The sequence below is a fragment of the Pyrgilauda ruficollis genome, unplaced genomic scaffold (assembly GCF_017590135.1).
Source record: "Pyrgilauda ruficollis isolate IOZ18807 unplaced genomic scaffold, ASM1759013v1 scaffold32, whole genome shotgun sequence".
Classification (NCBI taxonomy): domain Eukaryota; kingdom Metazoa; phylum Chordata; class Aves; order Passeriformes; family Passeridae; genus Pyrgilauda; species Pyrgilauda ruficollis.
Genome location: NW_024524600.1, coordinates 5,048,235 through 5,067,865, shown reverse-complemented (window position 1 = coordinate 5,067,865; position 19,631 = coordinate 5,048,235). Strand labels below are relative to the sequence as shown.

General features: G+C 38.8%; 1 protein-coding gene across 3 annotated transcripts in view; it reads right to left on the bottom strand.

Annotated features, from left to right (window-relative positions):
- The window catches only part of KITLG (KIT ligand), a 56,543-nt gene extending 37,115 nt beyond the window's left edge, over window positions 1–19,428 (bottom strand). For all 3 annotated transcript variants that reach the window (XM_041474358.1, XM_041474357.1, XM_041474359.1), the window contains exon 1: window positions 19,149–19,428. In XM_041474358.1, the coding sequence (XP_041330292.1) occupies window positions 19,149–19,163 (15 nt within the window). In that variant the 5' untranslated portion in view covers window positions 19,164–19,428. The remainder of the gene's footprint in view (window positions 1–19,148) is intronic.
- Window positions 19,429–19,631: the final 203 nt, after the last annotated feature.

Genomic DNA, 19,631 nt, shown 5'->3' with positions numbered 1-19,631 from the left:
AAACCATTCTCTAGTTCTGCCAAGTTATTCACATCTATTTCCTGAATCAGACAAATTTAAGATATATAGTCTTAACAGTGCTGAGAAAATGATGAGTCACACCATTCTTTCCCACCATCCAGACCTTGGGAAAACCGGGAAGCTGCTTAAGACTATATGCCAACTTCATTTCATATGACCTCAGGCCAATTGCTATTATCCTCTACCCCTTGCAGCTCTTCTTGACATATGGGGCTGGCTGTTCCAGCCAATGTGCTACTGTTGCACTTGGTAAGGAGCATCCAAACTCCTGCTGAGTTTGGTTTGTGTGTTTCAGCTGAAACCAAGATGAATGTGATAAGCAAGAACTGAAAATTGATAGAGAGTTTGCCTTGCAAATCAATGCAATTCAGGTATTTTGCAATTACATTCATTAACTACAAAAATGTCTTTTTAATTTGTGAATTAACATATTTATTTTCAATCTCTGTAAGAATAACATTGCAAAATATTTGGCTGTTCTAAAAATATAAGCTCTGGCTCTTTAAAAATATTATCTGATCCATAATAAATTCTGTCCACTCTTTAATCTCACTTGACAATCATGGATTCAGGCAGTTTCTATGCATCCTAAACTTGTCCTGGATGACAGCCAGTTTGTTTAGTTCCCAAGTACTGGGAAGTGAAGTTACCAAGAGACAGGTAATTATACACGAATGTTGCCTCTGGAACTCGTGTTAAAAGCGTCTGAATAAATATTTACTGATAATAATCCATCAGGTGGCATTCTAGTTCAGTAAAAGAGCCAGGAGTTTTAAAGGACAAAAGTGTTTCAGTTGAAAGAAAGGATAAGAATTTTAAAAATGTCTATATTTTGAAAGAAATCTTCCTATAAAATCAGAATAAGAGATTATTAGGATCTCCAGAGGTCCTGCACTTAGCAGTCTTTTTAGGACATGTGTACTGGCAAGAGAGATTTTCTTTTCCACTTCTTGTAAAATTCTACAGCGAACTTCCAGGACTGATACTGAAATTTTGTCATCTTTCTATCTATAGAGTGACAAAGGCCAATACTTTCTTGTCCTGTAACAAAGGCACTGAGATCCAAATACAGGCACAATCAAAACAGAAATTAGCAGAAGACCAAACTTCAGTTGACTCAACAAAACCTCCCAAAAACTTCAAAGAGGAAGATGTCTTCTTTTTTTTTCCCTACTGGGAACTTATGGAATGCTAGCATAGATCCAAAGGCATTTTTAAGTAATTTGAAAGGGAAGGCATCATAAGATACAAGATTCTCTTTCCAGGGAGGACAAGCTCCTCACACTATATGAAGGTGGATGATCTGTCTTCCTCAGGGAATAAAAAGTCATCCTCTTAGATCAAATACTTAATTAAAGATGTTTTTTCTAAAGATCTATTTCAGAGATCTTGCTTGTTTGCCAAGTTCGTAAAAAAAAAAAATCCACCATATTAAATATTCTTTTGAATTATAATGAAAATATATACCAAGCAATCTTCTTTAATCTTGGACTTTCAAGCACCAGTAAAGGACAGGAAATAAGACTTGTTATAGAGATTCTGTACTGGATCTTTAATTCTTACCATCTGCTACAAATTATATGTTGTTTGGGTTGGAAGACTATTACACTGGCAAAATAAATTAAAATAAATAAAATAATCTAGAAAAGTGAAAACAGTTATTTTGATACTTGGCATACACCAGAACACATGTACATGATGAAAATGTCCTCCCTTCTATATCATTCTTAGTATGAAGCAAAAAATGTTAAGTGGATTCTTAGTCTCTCATGCTCAGAAACTTTGCTAGATAATAAACTGCATTATTAATCTGAAGAATTTTCAGTTTATGCTCAAGCCTGTGGAAAGCAAACAACAGGAAAAAATACTTATACAAAATTAAAAGGAGTTTAGGTGCTTTTCTTTTTTTTTCCCTTTATTTTGAATTATTTTATACTTTTTTATATAAGCAGGGGATGATTTTTGAAATTTAAATCACAGAATTGTCAACTTGGTTTTAAATCAAAGACATTCTCAGAAAGACGCTGTTCTGTTTCTGGACTCTGAATTTTTTTGACAACATCCCTGACAGGCTGTATCTTTATAGGGATATAAATCCAGAACTAATTTCTCTGACCTCCTTGATATGAGACCTCATTACAAAAGGGTAATTGCTGAACACAGACTGAAACTAAATGCCAGTATAGTCGAGACTGTGTTTCAAGCACTTACCTTAACTGTATCACATTTTTACAATTACAAGCTTAGCTGTGATTAAAGAATGCTGTTTGGAGCTCTTTGATATGCCAACACAGAACAAGCTTTGATAGTGCTGACGGATGACAGTTTTTCACATCAGTATTGTACTACATATTGGAAGACTATTCATTTCCTGACTTTTTATAGTTGCTGTCTACATTAGTGGTCTACAAGAACACTCAGAATAAGGTGAGGAAATAGAGTTTGCGTTAATGATATGGTTTTTATCATGGCAAATATCATGGAATCCAACCCCAGTAGCTTTCCTCAGTCCCTCTCTCATTGTGGAGGTCTCATGACCAACATCAGGCAAATGTGGTCCTCTGCAGTCCATTCAGAATGGCTTTGGCATTGGCATTGGCATCATCTGCTACTAAAAGAAAATTATATTAGTAACATGAATTACAACATACAGGGATAGGTCTAGCCAGTCCTCCTTTACAGACATTCAGAAGATTGATATTCTTGGAGCATAAATCTCTTCAGTAACTTTATCTGCCCTGTGCCACAGGAGGTATCAGTTTTCAAAGACACTGTGGGCTTCAGGCAACTCCTGAGATAGGTAGGCTCCAATACCACTTTTTTGTACCCCACTCCTTTGATAAGATAGCTTATATTTTTAATAGGACTGATAAAACCAAATAGAAAGAGTGGAGTGGAGTGGAGTGAAGTGGGATTGGAGGGAATAGTCACAGAATCATTCAGGTTGGAAAATACTTCTAAGATCTAGTCCAACTGTAAACTGAGCACTGCCACCACTAAATCATGTCTCTAAGCATCACATCTATGCATCTCCAAAATACCTCTGGGGTTGATAACTCAATCACTTCCCTAGGCAGCCTGTGCCAGTGCTTGGCCACCATTTTGGTGAAGAAATTTTTCCTTATGTCCAACCTAAACACTCCATGGCACAACTTGAGGCTATTTCCTCTTGTTCTATCACTCAATACTTGGGAGAAGAGATCAATTCTCACCTGGCTAAAAATTCCTTTCAGGTGACTGTAGAGAGCTTATTACTCTCCTGAGCTTCCTTTTCTCCAGGCGAAACAGCTGCCCACCTCCCTTAGCTGGTTCTCATAACACTTGTGCTCCAGACCCTTCACCAACTCTGTTGCCCTTCTCTGGACACGCTCCAGCACCTCAGTGTCCTCCTTGTAGTAAAGTATTCAGAACTGAACAGAGGATCTGAAGTGAATCTTGGGAAATTATCCCAGATTTTCACTGTTCTGATGGTTAAAAGCCTGGTACTGTCCAGTGTCAGTGACAGTGGACAATGAGTCCTCATGGAAAAGCTGCTCCTTTGCTTCTGCATTTATACTCCCATCTTTCTGGTGTGTTGTCTTCATTTAATTATGAAAATCAGCCCTACTATTTGAGTCTTTGCGCTGCATAATTAAAAAGTCCATTTGACTTTCATTGCTTCATGACAAAAAAGCAACATAAGCTCCCCCCAATCTCTTGGAAGTAAACAAAATTTTCTCTCTTACATCTTCTCAGATTACAAATTTTACTTATTTACTTTCTACAGTACCTTAGTTTCACAGACTCTCCTCTCCAGAAAGTATAAATATAGGATTGCCCTAACTCTTACTAAGTATTGTTACAACTGTCACAGTGGGTGCAGCATCCAACCAGGTGGTTGCTTCTCAAGCGAAGACAAAGAAACCAACACTAAGTCAGGCAACCTTTAAATGGGATCTCTCCTCATTAGTCAGAGAAGTTTCTCCCATTGATAAGTAACTGTTGACATAAAAAGTATACCCAATCTACTTTTCACAAAAGCTGGCTTCTTTGGATATATTCCAGACAGCAGCACCTGCATCAACTTAAAAAGGTTTGAAACAGGAAATAAAAAGTTTTCACTTTGATCCCCCAAAAACCCCAGCTGAGAACTTTCCAAATTATGATGTAACATGTATGTTGGTGAGGAAAGTGATTTTGTATTTTGAAGAGTGTTGTGGTTTAACCCCAGATGGCAACTAAGCACTACACAGCTGCTCATTCCCTCTTCCTCCCCAGTGGGATCTGGTAGAGAATCAGAAGAGTAAAAGCAGAAAAACCCACAGGCTGAGACCAAGACAGTTTAAGGGGACATAAAAAGAAGAAAACAATAAGGGTAAAAATAGTAACAAAATAATTAGAATATACAAAAACTAGTAATGCACAATTCCAATGCTCACCACCTACTGACCTGCCAGTTCCCAAGCAGCAGTGGCCCTCAGCCAGCTTTCCCCCCCAGTTTACATGGTGAGCATGATGCCATATGCCATGGAATATCCCTCTAGCCAGTTTGGGTCACCTGCCCTGGCCATGTCCCCTCCTAGATTCTTGTGCCCCTCCAGCCTTTTCACTGGCAGGGCATGAGAAGCTGAGAAGTCTTTGATTTAGGGCAAGGTCTACTTAGCAACAACCAAAAACATCAGCATGTCATCAACATTATTCTCATACTAAATCCAAAATACCAATGCTATACCAGTTATTAGGAAGAAAATCACCTCTATCCCTGCTCAAACCAGTACAAAGAGATTTAGAAAAATAAAACAATGAACAAATCAGACAGTTATCCAGGTCTGTGGTAAAAGTTTTCAACACCAACTACAACACTGATGAAAGAAGATCATTCTGCTCTACGGCTGGATTAAATCTTGGATCTTTTGGGAAATAAATAAGAGATATTTAAGTTTTCTTCTATCACCAGTAGTGACACATAAAATTTTAAACATAAGTAATAAAACTGTTATTTATTCTTTCAGAATTCAAAAGGTGCTTTTATAAGCATTATTCTAAACCTAAATTATTACCTTGGGGCATGTATCAGGGATGAAAAGTATTTTGAAGACATTGATCTCCTGTAGCATGAGAGAGTGCCATTACACAACTCAGCTGCAGAAATGGGGTAAGGTTATGGTCTTCCATAGTGAAGCCTGCATTTCTGCTCCTTCTTGCTATTTTTCATCACAAAATTTATTTTATCCCATATAATGTCTATTAATGATGTGCCATTCATGATTTAGAAACATGACTTTACAGATTGAAGCTATGTTTTACAAGCATCTTGTACACTGTGCCATAAAAGAATAAATGAGGAAAATTCAACAAAACAGGGCCTTGTTTGCCAGAAACAGTTTGAGATTTAAATAAAATACATAATCCTTTCCACATCATGTTCTGTCTGTTTTGAACAAAACATGTTGTTAGGCAATGAGGTCAGCTTCTGGTCCCATAAACAGCCCCTGGGGACATTTTAAAAATTGTCCATAGTCAGTTTTTACAAAAACTGCCAAAGGTTTTGGTAAGGTACTTTGGTAGGGCAAAAGATTAAAAGCATTTACAGGCAGACTGCTTAAGAGCCAGCATACTAAAAAACCAAGAAAGTGAAAAATGGAACCTGCATCTCCTGTTCTTGGTGTTAAGTTTTCATCTTCATTCATCAAGAGATACAAGAAAACCCCTGAGGACTTTCAACATGTTAAACATCTTTGTCACAACAAAAACTCTGTTCTTTGTACAGAGCATTTCTTGATACTGCAGTTACTTGACCATTATTCAGCATGTCTGTCAAGGTACTTCCCTAGGAAATGTATAAGTTTAAACCTTACCATTCAAAAACATGGAGCCCGTGATTCCATATTTGTCAATCACCAAACAAATTTTCATTGAGCTGATCACAAAAACACTGCTAGGCTTCCATTTCCTCTAAAACTATATATTTCTGAAGTTTCACTAGATCTTGAATAAATACTTCTTATCAGTTTACCTGAGAAGCTGAGCTGCACATACTAGTAGTGCTCCAAGAAATGTTTACGAGAATCATGCAAGTTTATCTTAGCTGTTTCCAAATAACACAAAATAAGATAAAATCAGGTTTAAAATGCTTTCTGACTGGGAAAAAAGCTCCACAAAATGCCATAACTTTTTCCAAATCCTGATTTCAACTCAGTTCTCTCATATGTCTGACAGGATTTTATTTCCTACATAATTTGAATTGCATGTCTTCCTACACATATACAAAACCAAAGTGAACAATTTAGCTTTAAGGTAATGAACTGTAAAAGATTTGTACATTACATTTACACTGTTATTAGAATATATGCACATTAAGAATGGATCTACATTTTTTTTGTGGAAAGGATATTTATCCAAAGCAATAGATCAACGTATGAGATTATTCTCAAATGCCTTGAAGCTTGTGAGACTGCAGACAAATCAGGTAAGAGACACATCAAATTAGAAACTAATCTTGAAAACATTTAAGTATGCTTGCAAGACAACGTAAGCACTGGGCAGCCAATAAGCCATTTACCTCAGCAAGCTGGAATTACAAACACATTATGCCTTGTCTTAAAGTAATTACATTAGTATATTAGTAAGAAAAATCAACTTTTTTTTCAGGTAGTTTTTTTCAGGTTTTTGATCTAAACCAAAAGCATTTTCATATGCCAAAAATACTTTAGTTGTTATTATTATTCTGAGTATTTTTACAGTAGAAAACAAGCATGAATTCCTTTCTCAAGATGCACTAAAATGCATCATGCCATTGTTAATTCTAAAAATTCTTTCTGAAATTATTTCCTGGGGCATATGTTGCTGTTTTTTTTAAGAAAGCAAATTGTCAGAATGGCCATTTTAAGAATTTCAAGCCATATGTAATGTTTTTCCAGGAAAATGTAAGTTTAAGATGGCAAACATGGGGTGGGACTGATCAAAATGCTTCCTTTAACACAAAAATTCAGCAACTGTATTACTGCATCAGAAACTCAAGCATATTTTTAATTCCTATGCACCTCTAAAAGTGCACACACTTTTAAGTGCTTTTTCATGCTAACACTGTACAAGTGTATCTTTCATTGATGGTACATGTAAGCTCCACTAGTTTTCCATGGCTAGAGCTGTGCGACAACTTTACATAAAATTTTGACTTCTCACCATTGAGAGTCACATGGTAAAAGAATGATCTTTCAGTATAAACATCTCATCTGTCACTACTTTCACATGCAATTGAAGTTCAGCTACAATGTATCTTAAAAGTGTTTTCCTTTCCTCTAAACTAAAGGCTGAATTGTTACAGATGGTAATTTTGGCAGATGGTTGTATATGAAACTGAGTTTATAATTAGGCCAAACCTGACTTGTACAATTAAGGCAATGAAGTTTTGAAAAATAAGAAGTGTCAAACCAGTACACGATTAGTCTGGTGCCCACCAAAAGCTGAAGAAACCTGATCATTCAGATTTACAGAATACATTGCCTATATGAACATTTCATCAAAATTGCATGAATTAGCAGATAGAAAACATTTCATGCACAGAGTGTAAACTGAAATAACCATGGTGTTTTACCTACTTAAGTGTATAATCCCTTTTTCTTCAGTCGAGGCTAATGAGATGGTCTGAAGCCATCTAACAGCTCCCTGCTGCTGAGAGGGGGCTCCTTCTCCGCAGCTTCCCTCCCTCTGACATTCACCCGACCCCTAAGCAAGCCAGTAAATTCAAAGGCAGTGACTAGCCAATTCAGCTGAGAGACAAAAAGTAATCCCTGAGGAATGAGCAGAGGAGATGAGATGAGCAAGGATGAGAAGACTTGGACTACCCCTTTGTGGATGTGACCTCTTGGGCTTGCTCTAACATATATCAAGCGGCATTTCAAGCCATATTATATCCAGTGTCAAAAACCGTTCCAGACTGGTAATTTTGTGTTAAGGTAGCATTGCCAGTTTTAGCCTCTTCTGTTAAATATTTATTTATTCTTGTACCAAGAAAGGATCAGTAATGTCCAGCAATCATTCTTTCTACTACTTTCTGCATATCATTCAGTAGTTTGTTGAACTTTCAGTCTCTCTTCATATGCAAATTGCTCCCTTATAATGCTTTTGCCTATCTTAAGATTCCTATTTCTGTTATGCTCTTTTTTTCAATGGGAAAACAAGAACTTTTTTCAGGATGGCTGATGAACACTATCATAAAAGCATTCTTCATTCAAATTTCTCTTTCTGCTCCTACTTCATCCTGCTAGGCTGTCTGATTTGTTCTACTATGGGCACAATATAGGGATTTTTCATTCATTTTCCTGATCAAGCATTGCTACAAGAACATAAATAAGAGCTTGCAAGTAGCTTTCAGAAGTAATTGAAATGGCCGTTATTAATTCAGTTACAATTAGTTCAAAACATTCCTTCCAAAATGCATCCCCCTTGCTCTTCAACACAACAAACTCCACTTGCCATCATGCCATCTGTTCTCCCATCTCCTCTAAACCTTTACAAAGTTCCTCAGAATCTCTTTTAGTTTCAATTAACCTGAGTAATTTATGTAGCTTGCACATGTTGTCATCAGTCTGTGAACCCTATTACCAGATTGAACTGTATGAGGTTACTGACGATTAGAGAACATCACCTTTTAGGTTTTTGCCATGTTACAAATTAATGACTTGTTCCGACACCTTGCTTTCTGTCCTAATTAATTTTTTTCCCTCAAACTGTTACGATAAGAGAGATACACCATGGGGCTACTTAGGTTTTTTATTAGGTCTTTATTTTTTCAGAATCTAAGTAAGTAATTTCCATTCTTTCTCCTTGTTCATCCATTTCAAAACACAAATATATTTTGTGCATTGAATGCATTTCTTTTACAGGAACTGGGCTTTTCTTTTCCTTTCATTGAACTCTATTAATACAGAGTTCCCATCTGCCTTCTACCAAGCAAATTAAATACAGCAAGATCTGCTAGCAATACAACAATAGAGGCAAGCTGGTAAGAAAAATTCTTTTCAACTCTGGACATATTCATTAATTTTAAAGACAAGAATTAAGACTTAATGTGTTAAGAGGTGCTATATATTTAAGAAAACAAAAAAAACACCATGTTCACTATTTCTATGAAGTTATAATCACCTTGTCTTTACCTTAAAATTAACCCAACTTACAATGTGTATCCTGCCCTTAACATTACATCTGTTCACACAAACTGTATTTTTAATATCCTGGTGGTTTGTGGGTGGGTTTAGAGGATTTTTGGTTGTTTTTTTTTTTGGTTTGTTTTATTTGTTTGGTTTTGGTTTTGATTGGGATTTGTATAGACTAACAACAACAAACTCCATCAAAGTGTTTCTGGTATTCCAGTGTTTCCCCACAATTCTGCTATGTGTCCAGGAAGAACATGCACATTACTATGACATATACCAACATGCAAGTGCTCTCAGCTTACAGTTAAGAGACACAGGATAAACCCCAGCTAACTTCATCATCACAAAATTGTGACCACAAAATTAATATCAAATGTCATTTACATGATATCTTGATGTTTTTGTTTGAGTTATGCTAACTAGAGAGAACTTTAAATACCTAATCTTAAACCTGAAGCTCTACTTGTGGCTTTCCCTAAAAAAACCCACAGAAATTGTGGGGTAAACATTCCAAAAAGAAGTTAAGTCATTCAGCTTACACTATGGAAATGCACACACAACTGCACAGAAAAAAATCTGAGAAAAAAAAGCTCCCTAAGTCTTTACAATTCTGAAGAAATATAAATGTCTATTAGATACAAATGACTATAAAACATAACTGTTACACCAGTAACACAGTATTATGAATTTAGTTAAATAACTGAGATTATGTATTAGGTATTCTCACAGCATCTGCAATACAACAAGACACAACACTTTGAAAAAAACAGCTATTTTACCTTACTTTTACTGATAACTTTCACAGAGGTTACTCATTAAAAAATGGAACTGTAAATCACATGTAGTGTGATACAGAGCTTTTACATTTGGTCAAAAGTTTTCATGTGAATTAGAAAGAATGGCAGCTGCCAGTAGTGAAATAATTCTGGCATATGTCAACAGCATCCTTGTTACAGATGTGCTGATAGAAAAACTCATACAAATATTGACACAATATAATATGTTTTCTAGGATTATTGTTACACCTAGTTCTCAAATGCTTCCTAGGATCATTCTTCTTATTAAAGAAAACACATTAATTTGCCTGGCCTATTATGAAATTTCTTTGGCTTCCATAATTAATCTCACAGAAAATATAACCCATTGTTGAGATTAGTGTAAATATCCTCAGAACATATAATTTTCAATGCCTGCACTCTAAAATTCCAGTAAGACTAGCTATGCATTTTCATAATTAATACAATTTTTAGCACGTTTACTTGAGTGACACTTATCAATTTTTACAGGAGAAAAAAATCTTCCCAGTTTTACAGGTATTGTGCCATTTACTTTGAAATAAGTAACGGAGCATGTATGCTAAGAAGATGACTCCATCGTAGTGAATAAAGCCAAAAAAACACATAATTGTTTGATAAATAACACTTTGAACAGGTATTAATTCAACAGTAACTGAAATAGTGTTCTTGGATGCAATGGACTTGTTTCAATAGAAATAAACCAGATTTTAGTAGGCTAAAAGCAGATTAACTTCACATATGTCTCAGGCCATTTGCAAATGTCAACAACATTCTGTTACAGTGGGAAATGACCAACAGTACTGTAGAGAATCTGACCATTACTGGCAAATGTTGAGCTGATCCCTAGAACCTGCATGTGAGAAGAGATTTTTTTTTTTTTTTAATGCACTGAGGAGAATGAGAAGATAAAAATTCATTTCAGTTATTTAAAGAACTTACTAGACCAGAACTTTTTAAAAGTAAAATGAAAGCACCAAATCAGGCATTTCTCACTTGGTTAGGTAACAGAGCTGAGAGGCAAAGGGGAAAGCAATAACAACTACTTCTAAATGGATTTCCTTTAAAAAAAAATTTAAAAGCAAGAATTTTCTTCATATATTAAGAAAATTACTGACTTTACAGAGAGAAAAAAAAAAGTATTATCACTTCTAGAAATGGCAGACCAGTATTTCAGGGGGTTCTTCCTAACTGTAATAATAGATTGCAAGCATTGTAAAACAAAAAAACCAACATATTCCCCAGAACAATGGATTCATTCTAATCCTGTCCAAAAAGACACTTTGTTTCTACAGATGATATAAAATACAGCGACACCAGGTTATTCAGAGGACTAATATTTGAAGTGGGCCCCAAAAGGTAACGGGAAATAAAAATGCCAGAGAAAATACAGAGAACATACACTGGACATGAAGCTTAAGGTGTATGGGAGCAAACAAGAATGCTGATAGACACACCTGCAGTACTGTGGATACTAGAAGTGATGAAGGTCTGTTGTCAGAGGTGAGGACACCGACTTAAACACAATAGAGGGTGGGAAAGCTCCACAAAGAAATGAAGATACTTTTCTGTCTTAAGGGGAAGAGGTGATAAACTTGCTGTCATTTTCAGATGTGGCCTTGAGCTATGACGGTAGGGAAAAAAAATCCAGAAGAAAATGGAGTATTATGAACAACATCTGACTTGAGACTGGAGTCAATTTTTAAAAATAGTAAGTTTTTCACTTATTTTAGTAGCCTGAAACACTGCCTAGTATTACACTATTAATGGAACAAACACTGAAGAAATACATCTAAACAGTTTGGAACAGACTACAATTATGGCCAGAATTTTTAGAGTGCATGGCAAATCTAGGGCACATTCTTTGCCAGGGATTATAATACAGAAGATCAAAGCACCTTCAGTGACAGTATTTAAATATACAGTTTAAAGAAAGGTTTGCATTTCCTAGAAAATAAAGCAATGCCCATCAGAATCATTTAACCTAGTGTCAAATACAGCACTGGCAGTTTTTGCTGTTAGAACAGAAATGCAATCCACACATTGCTGAAGCACAGTAACTTGAAAAAGACACCAATTATGAATACTGGAGATACATTTTTTTTTCCCTCCTTTTTAAAATAACCACCAAAAAACTCTGTTTATTCAGGAACATGTTTTTTAATCCAAACGAAAGAGGGTGCCAAGCAGTGTTATACAAGCTTCCTAAATTCATTTGGCTGACTAATGCTCCTATTCCTGCATGCTTCAAAGTAGTAAAAGAAAAACAAATCTCAGGAAGAACTGACATTCAGATCTGTATCAGCTTAAAGACATAATGCATAATATTGTCTGCTCGCTATTTAATGCAAAAGACAAATTTTGCTGAGTTCACTTAATAAGGAGCAAATGGAGGGTGGAAATTAGAGGGTTGGAACTTAGGACTTTTTTACAATAGACTATTAGCATGTTTAAATTTCAACCTCCCTAAATTTCTAAGCACTTCTTTTCATTTAGTGAATTATTTTGCATATATACAGCATATTATTAATTTAAATGTATCATGTCTGACTCCTTAGTGTCTTGCTTCAGTTAGACCACAAAAGCCAGCACCTTGGTATCATACTCCCATTTTATACAATTATGAAATCTCCATAAAGAGACAGGAATTTTTTTGGACCAACATGAAATGGTGGAAGAAACTTTCCTACACACTTTAAACCCTCCACATTTACAGGAACTTTACAACATCAAATATTATATATTATTTTATATCACTATTATACACTCATATAATATTTAAAGTTTAAATATATTATAGTAATTTCTTTTAAATTAAATTTTTATATCAGTGTATTACACCCTATTTTCAGAATGTGTTATATACACATCATCAAGTTCATTCTTTTGTTGCTGTATGCTTTGCGCGGAGTTCATTTTGTGTTTTAAACAGAGATAGATTGCCAGGACATGCACAACTTGGTTTTACAGTCTGACTTATACTGCCAGAATAACTTTTTTCCAAAAGTAATTAAGAGGTCATGTGTTACTAAACAGACCAAAGAATCCATCTAGTAATGATGTATCATGCTGCAAACATAAAAGGAAGACATACCTTGGTCTGCTTCTACGAAGCAAGCATAAGCTCATGAGAAAAGTTACAAAACAGTGTGATTCATTTAGGAGGAAAGACACTGGAAGGCTATCAGTACAAGTCATCCTGACTACATCAAGTACAGCAATTCCAGCCATAGCAAATGCAGAATTTAGGTCCACAATAAATACACTGCATACACTTCACACATTTCTAAAGCTGTATTTAGGGTGCTTCTAAAATCTTCTCAAAGTATATCTAAAGAAGAGATGACAGAGCTAATTGGACTAAATTTATCCTTGGCCTTAACTGTCAGTGAACTGATGTCCCTGGAGCTGATGGCAGCAGAACAAATGAAAGGCAGAAGGCCTGCTAAATAAGACACTGGATAAGGGTTTATTGTCACTAAGACATTTAAGGTGATTGAAGCCAGGTTCAGTCACATGGGACTGGCCAAGCTACAAGAACAGATACGACAGACAGACTGATATTTTCAGACTCTGACTTGAAAATGCTTAAATCTTTCTGAATGGAGGTTCAGAGGGTGGCATGATTCACAATCTGTGAATTAGGAGTTGTGGTCGGAAATAGTCTCCCCCACATTCTTAGCTCATATGTAAGCCACCCTCAAGATTGAACAAATAAACCTTCAACAGAACAGCTTCAACAAGATAAACTAGATAGTCAGAAGCTTCCCAGAGACTTAGGATGCTACCCAAGAAAATATGTGAACGTGTGTCTCTAGTGCGTATGCTCACATGCTCATGTAAATTTTTCTAGATTAGCTTTTCAGTCTGGATTGAATCAAAGTTGTTCACAAACTCAAAATTGCTGTAGACCATGCATGCATCCTTTTGTGACAGCCCAGACTAAACCTGCATACTTTGCAGAGCATCAGTCTAAGCTGAAGAGTGTAGCCCACTGCCTGGCCCAGCTCTGAGGCTGTCAGGACACAACACCTCTCTCTGACTTCCCAGCTCTGCTGCCTAAAACTAGTGAGAAGACAGTGAAGGTAGAAGACGACTGAAATACCCAGCTGGACTCCTACAAATTCTTCACTGGACCATTAGCAAACACATGCGAATGACTGTTATACAGGTGCCAGATCACAGGTGGGAGAAAGGGTGGCTCTTGTGGCTTGGGCTAAATATGATCTTGAGGGTCCTAAACTCAATTTTCTCCATTGAGTAGGTTTTGCAGCAAAAGTGAAGAAAAAGAAAAATAACCAAGTGTTCTTTAGTAGCAGTGAAAGTTTAGGGCTGGGAGGTAAGTGAAAGGTGACCTTTCAGAAGACCTGCTTGAGAGACCCTTCCAGGAGCACTGACCACTGTGAAGCAGCAGTTGGCCCTGCAACAGAGGAGCCTGCACTCAGTCCCCCAAACCTGCACCACATGGTCCCACCTTTACTGTTGCTTCAAGTGGTGATGAAATAGCTTGAAGCTAAGCATTTACCTCCCCGCTTTGCAAAACATTGTCCTCCACAGTATGGCTGCAAAGCAGTGAGAACATAAGGGACTTCTTCAGGCAATACCTGCAGTGGTATCTTGCTGATGCTAGATCTGATGCTATTTTCACCTTGCACACAAAATTAGGTCTGCTCCACATAGCAACAATAATGGAAAAACACATATAGAGCAGAAAATTCCTAATGAGATTTAAAATCATCACTGTATTCATCTACCTTGTATAATTTAAACCTGGTTGAAACAGAAACAGCAACCAATCATTCACCCAGTGGTTATTAGATAAGTGTAGGAAATCAGATGACAATTATTTCCTATACTAATATGATCCAAAGTGTTCATAAATCTGAACTCCTAAACTGGCTTTTATTCAGACATACAGTATAATTAATGTCTCCATTATCATACTGTCAAAGACCTCTGATATTGTACATGCTACCAGCTTTAATAAAATAAAATACTTAACACCATTTTTGTTTTCTCATATTTTCATTCACATACTAATAGATGTCTGACACTATTTATGTTTGTCAATAAGTAAAACCATCCAGCAAAGAAATCTGTATTTCATGTGCTCCCTGCAGCCAGTTATTTCAGCATCGGTAATATTTACGAAAAGTCAGTTTTGCAGGTTTACATATGACTGGGTAGGCAATACAAACATGGGCCAAACAATAAAATTAAAAGAGAAGTGCTACCCCTTGCCACTCTCCTTACATTCATCCATCTCCTTCTCCCACAAACACATGGAGAAAAACACAACTAACAAAAAACAAGCGGTTTTACAGTGTGTTTAAAAGGCTCAGGTTTGGCACACCAAAGAAAGACCAGGGCAAGAACAAGCACTTTCGTTTTCATGTCAGCTCCCACAACACTCAAATGGAATTGCGTAGGGAGATTTTTCCTTCCTTTGCTTCTAATAAATGGGTGTTGTGTTTACATACTGCATACTGAGCATTGCCCATCTGAAGCCAAGGGCTGCGTCTTGCCAACTCTTAACTTTCATACAATATGGTGATTACATGAGCCAGCATACCATTAAATCACATAACAAAACTTGGAGAATGGCACTGTCAGCTTGCAGAGCCGTACCTGAAGGACTGACACGCAGTGCATAAAGGGAAAAACCAGATTTCAGTGCAATGGCAGAACTGGGTCAGGAGAAGACTGGGTTACTGGCCTCACTTTAAACGACAAAGCCAAGTGCCAAATAGTTCACAGAGATAAAAACTTGCAGATGCATAATAAAAGCAGGTGAAGAAAATAAATAAATGAAAAGATCACTAAACATTCCTTACAAAACGCTCCCCCACCCCTGAATCTTTCAGATCATCTGCTATTTATTCTCCATAGGACTCTTTATTCCAGGATGTTCTTTCCAGCTGCAGTACTTGCAAACTGGCTTCCCTTGAGCAGAGGCAAAACCAGGGGAACACAGACCTTAGTCCATTGCTTAACATGAATAGCACAGCATCTTTCTGGCTACAGCAAATTCTCTATTTAATGAGCAGCAGATCTGTAACTGCCATGAGCTCCAAATGTCGTCCAGTTCCTAGTGTTCATTTTTTGCAGAATGAGCAAGAGAGACTGATGATCAGAAGTCGCTATTTCCCCTAAAAGCAAGCTCACACCAAGGTATCAGGTATCTGATTTGCATTTCTGATTTAGCCTGCTGATAAGAGACTAGAAGTGCCAATCTAAGTACTAATTCTTTTTCCAGTATCGGTCCACAATAATCTCTACAGAGGCTTCCACTTTAGTGACACAAACATACAGACAAGACAACCTAAGATGGTAATTTAACTGCCAATAATTTCACATTCAGAGGTAGAAAGCTGTGCTGAAATCTAAGACACTTTCAATACTGAGGTTTCTAAGAGGATGTGCATCTAACTTACTGCAGGAGATCTAGTGCCTGAACCATGTATCTGTGATACCTTATCAGCCTTCAGAGCTACACCATAGGTGACCCCTCTTTGCAACATATTTCTTAGTAACTTAATCCTATTTAGATTGTCTTCAAATCACACAAAGAACAAGCAAATCAGAAAACTGCTACATGTTTTTGGAAGATCATATCACACTGGCATCACTAACCCTGTTTATTCAAATTGTAAAAGGCTGTCCAGACGTCAGTGATATTTTATTTGTTGTCATGTTAGCATGCAAAAGGACATAAACTCACTTCTGATAATAGTTTTAATTACTAAGTATATAAGCCTACAAATCCTCTCATCCAAGTAATCCTTCAATAAGATTAATTCATGGAAATAGCCTCATTGAAAAAGGATTTGTATGACTGAACCCTAAAAGCTTAATCACTTCTTTAAGGAAATCATGACTTACAAAGAAAAATCCAGGTGTTGGTATGTTTAAAACAGGGGGGTTTATATAGCCATCAAACCACGGAGTTTCATAAACATCACTTCTAGGACTGACACCACTGGGGAATGTGCTTCTGCAGTTCCTGTGGTTTCTCAGGTTAAGACTGACTTAAATAAACGGACCAAGTTGCTCACATTGAGTCTAGTGCTCTACACGGCTCTTCTTTCAGCACTTTCGTTGTACTGACGTATGACTCAGCTACTCCTTCAGCTGCACTAGTTATATATTATCACTCTGCAACATGACCTCAAAGATCAAAATCCCTGATTTATTTTAAACAATATCCAGGCATTACCAAGTGTTTGCAAGGCTCAGTGAGTGTGTGGTTCTTGCTATCTGTACTATGTCTATTGCAGAATATTTTATTGTAAGAAATATTAACCTTTTTCCTGGTTTTCTGATCTTGTTCTTTCCACTATGACAGTTACCAGTCTAGATAATGACTGAAGTAGCCACAGGAGAGCATATAGATTAAGGTTTACTTTAATGTGTCGAGTGCCCTCAAGTGCTTAAGTCCTCTTTCTTGTACCCACTTCACTTGCTCTCTTTCTTTGCACAGGGTCTTCATGGTTTTAATGGCAAGTCTTCTTGAAGTATCTCCTGCTCTGATCACCTTGGAATGATTAATGGTTTGGTATCACATTTGTTTGCTACTCCTTAAAATATAGGAAACAACCCTTTGGAGAACTAGGAGTCTGTCAGTGCCTCCAAAAAGCAGGAAGCATAACTGCTTGAAGGCTGACAGATGCTTCACCACCATGACAAGAAGCTGTTCCACAGGCTACAGCTTGTGAGCCCCTGAGTCAAGCCATATGGTCCTGAATGCCAAGACTGCTTGTCTTTCCCAGTTTACTGGGAGAGATGGATTGTTCCTGCTTTCCTCTGAATTTGCAAAAGTAGTCTGTTGACTTTTATAAGTTTACAGTTCAAATGCAATAAAATGCTTGACTGCTTCCACTCATAAATCCTCCTTCGTAAACACATAAACACGGCTCTCAGACTTTAAGAGACCCTTCACAATTAATAATCTATTCAGCACATGTAAATAATTGTGTATACAGGGTCTGAAACATCTTTGTTCAAGGCATCTATAGCAATCTAATGTGAATAACAGCAATGGATATACATTGCTAAAATTCAGAGCTTGATAATTTAAGATAAAACCCCAGTATACTTCAGCATCACAAAAATTAAGCCTCCAAGTTTTAAGTTCTTAAACATGGGTACATTCTCCAGTGCTTCGGTCAGGTGAAATTTAAATATTTCAGAAAGTGAGAATTTCTAATTCTTCTCATCTCTTGAAAAAATATTTAACTACTCAAGATACTTTGGTACGATCTTTTTTTAAGATATGTTTTATGTCTTTTCCAGTGACTGTATTCTGAAGTGTCTTCACTGGTGTGTAGGTGACCCAGCAATTGCCAAGAAACAGACGAAGGCAAAAAGTATCTCGCTTCTATCGCAGAAATGCAGGAGGAGGGAAAAGCCCCCAGCGCAGAGGCAGCGAGGGGTGTGCGTGTCCATGCATTGTTCCCTCCCGGAGCAGTCCTGGCTCTCGCTGGGGTCTGCCCGGATAGAGGGTACCGGCACCTTGCGAAGCCCAGCCTTAAACTTTCTCCTGTTAAGAGTTTCCTTGAGCCATTTCTCGTTACAATTTTCCACTCATCTGTCCATTGCTTCCTTCTAAAAAACGCACAGCATATTGATGAAATCTCTACAGAACCTGCAGAAATAATGGCAAGGCCCCCGCAGCGGCACTTCCCGGCGGGATGCGGGAGGACGAAGGGCGAAATGCCGGGGTTCCCACAGCACCCTCCCGGCGCCGCACGCTGGAGCGGCGTGCGGGGAGACACCGGGAACCACAGCCACTGCACCGCCGCCCCCGATTATTTCATGTTCTCGCACTCGTCAGGGTAACACTGACAACTGATTTACTACGGCAGTTTTTCCCAGTGCCTTCCGAGATCTCCCAAGGCTCGACCGCTGGTCCGGCCGCCTGCTGCAACTTTTCCAGGGGCTGCGGAACGCCGAGGGCAAGACCGGGCGGCATTTTTTTTCTCCCCCTCACCTCGCTCCCCCAGCCCGTTCCCAGGCGGCAGCGGCTCCCACCCCCGGCGGGTACCCCCCATCTCTCGGACAGCCCGGGAGCCGCCGCGCCCGCGGACGCGCACTCCGCGCCCGGCGGCTGCCCCGGCCCCGCTGCCCGGGAGCCGCGGGGCAGCCCCGCCCGCGGGCAGGTGGGCGCCCCCCGCCGCCGCCGCCCGGCCGCACTCACTTGTGCCTTCTTCATAAGGAACGGCAGCGCTGCAGTCCAGCCCAGCCGGCCGTGTGCAAACTCCCTTCAGCGGAACTGTAGCTCCAGCATAATGCAGCAGTCGATAGTCCACGCATTGGGGTTGCCCACGGCGAGCCCCGCGCTGCCTCCGCCCGTCCCGCCGCCGCTCCGCGCGCCCCGCTGCGCCCCCTCCCCACGGCCTGAGCGTCCGCGCTCACTGAAGCCACCGCCGGCGCCCGGCCAGGTCTTTTATATCTCCGATCTGCCTCCAACCGCGGCGGCGGCGGCAGCCCAGGCAGGACACGCCTTTCCCCTCCCTCCCGCCCTCCCGGAGGACCGGGAGCCCAGGCAGACCCTGCGGGGCGGGGGAAACCCGAGTTAACTTGGGGCAAGTTGGAGGCAGGAACAAGCCGAGCCTGCCCCTCGCCAGCGCCGGAGGGGAGCGGGGCCGCGCGGCGGGCAGCGGCGGGCGGGGATGCGGCG